Raw genomic sequence first — 4749 nt, forward strand, 5'->3', positions numbered from 1 at the left:
ACGTTGGACACGGATGTCGCAGGCTGGAACTCCTCCTTGATAACGAGGTTTTGCGTCTTCTCGATAGGCTCGATTTCGTCTTTCGAACTATCCACTATAGTAAGATTACCTCCCTCGTCATCATCATCGTCGTCCTCGTCATCCGAATACCAATCTTTGATAATCTGATCGGTATTTTAGGTGCATCGGACTCGTTGTCTATGTTTTTCAAACTGTCCTGAGCCGCGCGTTGCTGCTGCTGTATTCGGCACACAAAATAAAATTAACCTCAAAACACTATGTTTACGAAACTGAGACAATTCACACTAATATAATTATATACGGTCATTGTCAGATCGTATTTTCATTACGTTGATAATTAAATAATGAGAATACTTACGTGTTAATCAATATAAATCCGTTCTTTGTTCTTAATCACTTTTCTTTAAGACCGGCTACAATGAGAATGTGTATTTTTATGTAGATTGAAAATCCAGGAGCCATGGGCAGAATACAGAAACCATAGCGCATGCGCTATGGCTTCTGCATTCTGCCTATGGCTCCTGTAATTTTATGTGCTTCCACCTGATTACGACTCTGGCGCTCTACCACTAGACCACACTGCCGCCCCTTTTGCATAAATATACATGACCTAATAAAATAAAAAATTTAATAATTTTAATAATTTAATAATTTAATATTAAATGTGATAGTCAGACCACTGTGCACACACAACAAACTGTTTACTGCAATGTTTGATAACTCGCAATAAGCGCGAAGACGCCCTGATTTCGCGAGGACGCTCCGCGACCGCGAGCGCTAGTATCGCACGCTGCCGCGACGCGGCTATACCACGCGTCACTTTCTCGTAATCAAAAATCATCACGCGCTAGTATAAGAGATGAGCTTGTGACTTATGAGAAGCCTAATTATAATGTTCTATGCTGCAGATCAGCTTAAGTGATACCTCTGGTATCACATAGTACAGAGGTCTGCGAAGCAATTTTTGATAAATTGTTGGATACGTACTTATTTATTTACTTACATGTTTTTAAATAATTTTATTAAGCATGAAATATTTAAAATTTAAAGTATAGGTTTCAATGAAAAATCCGTACGAATAAATTGTTGTCATTTTTTGAGCTTTATACATATATGCACACAATATGCAGTATTTCATTGAACATCATTTATGTGTTCATTATGTCACTATTTTGTAAACTTTTATAGATTTCATAACATGTCTGCATTCTGAACAACATATGAGCCCGCATCCGTGTCTATTCTTGCCATCATGTTTTTAATAAACGTGAGTACAATATGTATTCAGAACAAACACATTTTACTATCTAGGATATATTAAGAGCTTATCCGTATCAAGTCCTTGCATGTTATTATTTGGCAGATCATTTAATTCCAATTCGTATGCACGAAACACCTGTAAAATAAAAAGAACAATAATAACACTGGCAAACGAAACCCAGTCTATTCAGTATCATTTGCTAGACGGGACAATATAATTTTTCAATGGATAATTAAAGGTATTCTTTACTAACGGTCATACTTCGATTACTATAAATAATTTACCTACCAACAGTGACTACTAAATTTTCATCCACTTTAATAGATGTGTTTCCTCGTTAAACGGATAAAAGCAAAAGTGTTTTATCAAGTCATAGTTTCCTGAGAGAATATATAAAAAAAAAACATTTTCTATCCTATAAACAAGTAACAAATATATAATCATAACCTCAAACTCCCGCATATTAAAAAACTTATATTTTGTAAAGAAGTTGTTTAATATATATAGTATTGCATCAATATAAAATTATTAATTTAAAATTACATTATTTAAAATTTAAATAGTTTTTAATAATACTATTCTTACGGATCTCTGTTGAGATTCTGACCTTTTGTCTTTTCACACTCGCAAGATATATATCGATAGAAATAACCCTAATAACACAGTCTGATAGTTCAGATACGTCCCGAAGAAGTGCGTAAGAAAACAGTCAAAAATTGCGACAGTAGTGCATAATATCTGTGTTTAACAAGTACTTACTGTACTATTGCAGTAGTCTGCTGTAAGAAGCTACTGTAAAATTTTATACTATTTGTTAAAAGTAAACATGCAGCAGAAATGTGAAAACAATATGGAAGTATCTGCCCAACAGAAAAATAACAGCAAATCGCGTTAGACTCTTCACGCACACTCGACTGCTTTTTGCAGCAGAGTTTTGAGTACAGATCCGACCGGCAGAAACGTGAAAAGAACGTGCAAGCATCTGCCCGTGAGAAAAAGAGCAGTCGAGTGTGACGCTTGAGACATATTTGCAGCAAAATTTCACAAGTGTATGTCGCTTAAATTGTTGTTTTTGCCGTACAGATCCGACCGGCAGAAACGCGAAAAGAACGTGCAAGCATCTTCCCGTGAGAAAAAGAGCAGTCGAGTGTGCTAGACTCTTGAAACATATTTGCAGCAAAATTTTACAAGTGTATAATGTCGCTTAAATTGTTGTTTTTGCCGTACAGATCCGAGTGACAGAAATGCGAAAAAAGCGTGCAAGCATCTGCCCGTCAGAAAAAGAACAGCCGAGCGCGCTAAACTCCCAGACAGCACAAAATATTTATAAAATATTTATAAAATATTAAAAAAAAAAGATTTAAATATTTTGAAAATATATACGTTGATTATTTTGTAAATATTATAATGTCCGGAAAATAAAAGTATCTAAAAGATTATAATAAATATTTTAAAATAAAGTGTAAATAATTATCATCAATATTATTAAAGTTGTTTTTAATTTATATTATATATAAATATTTATAGAAATAATTACTGTAGGTTAACTGGAGATTGTGAAACTGTTATAGCTTCGTGCTGTAAGATGTAGGCTATACGCCTATACGGTCCATTTTGGCGTTACGAATTTTGAAAAATGTTTGATTGATAAATCAGATGTACGGTATATATTCTGCCAAAATTATTTGTATTTCTGCTGCTCTACTTCTTACGCAAGCATCTGTCGTAATTCTTGTTGAATTCTGCTGTATGTGCTAGTTTGCAACGATGCCGCTAGGCGGCGCATAATGGTAAAACGTAAGGCTTACCCAACACCACTGCGGTGCTATAAATATAAAAAGTATTTTTGTAAATTATTTTAATCTTCCTAAAAAATATTTTAAAAATATTTTGTGCTGTATGGGTAGCAGTAGGCGCTGCTACAAATCTGGTGCGATTATGTTGCACTGCAATTTGCGCAAGCATCTGCCGCATTTCTTGCACTATTCTGTTACATGTAAATGCATACACATATCTTCCACAATTCTGTTGCACTACGACGAGCGCAAGTTTCTGCCAACAGAAAAATAGTCAAAGTTGGAAATAGAAAACGCATGATCTGCCCGAAAGTTAATGCACGACTTTTCGTGCAGTTTTACAGCAGAATTGCAATGGAAATGTTACCAGGGATAGGTAAGAAAAAGAGCAATATATTTTTCTGTAAAATCTTCCTTGCTAAGCAACGAACAAGCAATCGTTATTCCAAAGGAAGAATTAATGAGTAAAATTAAGGTTAGTATACATAGTTGGTTCTTATTTCAAGACAATGGCTTAAGGTTGATAATACGGCTCTGTTATATCTAACAATTGAGTGATTAGTTTATAACATCTCTCTCTCTTAAGATTATACTCCAGCCGGTCTTAAATATAAAAGATCCGACAATGAAATACTACCCTACAACTTTATTAAGTGTTCCATTAAGATCTGCTGTGAGAAATTGATCAATCACAATTGAATGTGAGGAAAATAATTAACTATGATTGATTAATTTCTTAGGACTTAAGGATTACTACACCTATTGTATAGATTGAACCTTAAAAAATTTCGACATTTTTCTTGACCACAAGTTAATAAACCTGTTAAAAAAAGAAACAGCGTCAATAATATTCGAACAGATGAACCACTTAACACGCGAATTTAGTTTAAATAATTTATGTACAAAATTCGGACGTGAAATAAATTTGTTCTACCTCGCTTTTTTTACTTCGGTAGAACATTCCTAATTTGACCGAATAAGTAACATTTATTTCGCCACCAATAATTCCTAATTTGTAATCTACAGTCGCAATAATCCATAGTAGATTTGGTAGAATATTTCTGAATATTTCTGAATTTTGATATCTTTGGACCATTGAATACTTTTCTAGAAACATTATGTATCCTGTACATATTTTCTCGATAACGAAAAATGTTTAAACGTTTGCGAAAAAATTATCTTCGTTCCAGGACACTCGACGAGATCCGGGCTTTCCCTATCGATGACGACGGTGAATGTCTGCCAAGGATATGCGCCAGAAAATGAACAAGATCTTTTCAACAGAAAACTGAATCGCCCAGCATGCCGAGTATTTTCCGCAAGAAGTAAACTCCCCTTTGTGTCTTATAGCAAGAAATTCTGTGTGAGAAAATCGAGTATCACGTCGGCAAGAGATTCGCGAGTGCAAGCACAAAAAATTGTTCTTAGACATAAATGTATAATGTTGTTTCAACGAATGTTAACTTATTTTTTTATCGCGCTAGCTCTGTGAGTGACGTGTAAATTATTTTGTTTAAATATTAACACGGTCTGAGGAGTTTAGAGATGAGAAAATACAAATGTTTTTTCACGTTTTGTAAAATTCGGATGTCCATTGTGTCTGCACTCTCGCAGCGTTTGGAATTTTCTCACTTTCTCATGATCCTCTTTAGGTAAAAGAAAAGAAAAAGA

At 34.3% G+C, this 4749-nt stretch overlaps 1 protein-coding gene and 1 long non-coding RNA gene across 2 annotated transcripts; one reads left to right on the forward strand and one right to left on the reverse strand.

Annotated features, from left to right (window-relative positions):
• Positions 1 to 1100: 1100 nt before the first annotated feature.
• On the reverse strand, positions 1101 to 1734 carry LOC112464228. Its single transcript, XR_003041897.1, has 2 exons — positions 1571 to 1734; positions 1101 to 1417 (listed from the first exon to the last, which is right to left on the reverse strand). It is a non-coding gene; the product is annotated as an uncharacterized LOC112464228 (long non-coding RNA).
• A 1683-nt stretch (positions 1735 to 3417) lies between these two features.
• On the forward strand, positions 3418 to 4741 carry LOC112464226. The gene is made up of 2 exons (XM_025031091.1): positions 3418 to 3454; positions 4269 to 4741. Exons 1-2 carry the CDS (start codon positions 3433 to 3435, stop codon positions 4568 to 4570), a joined length of 324 nt encoding a protein of 107 aa, XP_024886859.1. The 5' UTR covers positions 3418 to 3432; the 3' UTR covers positions 4571 to 4741.
• The last annotated feature ends 8 nt before the right edge of the window (positions 4742 to 4749 follow it).

Source organism: Temnothorax curvispinosus, unplaced genomic scaffold, assembly GCF_003070985.1.
Source record: "Temnothorax curvispinosus isolate PA1 unplaced genomic scaffold, ASM307098v1 QBEX01014019.1, whole genome shotgun sequence".
Lineage (NCBI taxonomy): Eukaryota > Metazoa > Arthropoda > Insecta > Hymenoptera > Formicidae > Temnothorax > Temnothorax curvispinosus.

Coding starts and splice junctions, on each gene's coding strand:
- LOC112464226 (XM_025031091.1), top strand. CDS start 3,433: ATGGAAATGTTACCAGGGATAG. Junction 3,455..4,268: donor GGAAATGTTACCAGGGATAG/GTAAGAAAAAGA, acceptor TCTTCGTTCCAG/GACACTCGACGAGATCCGGG.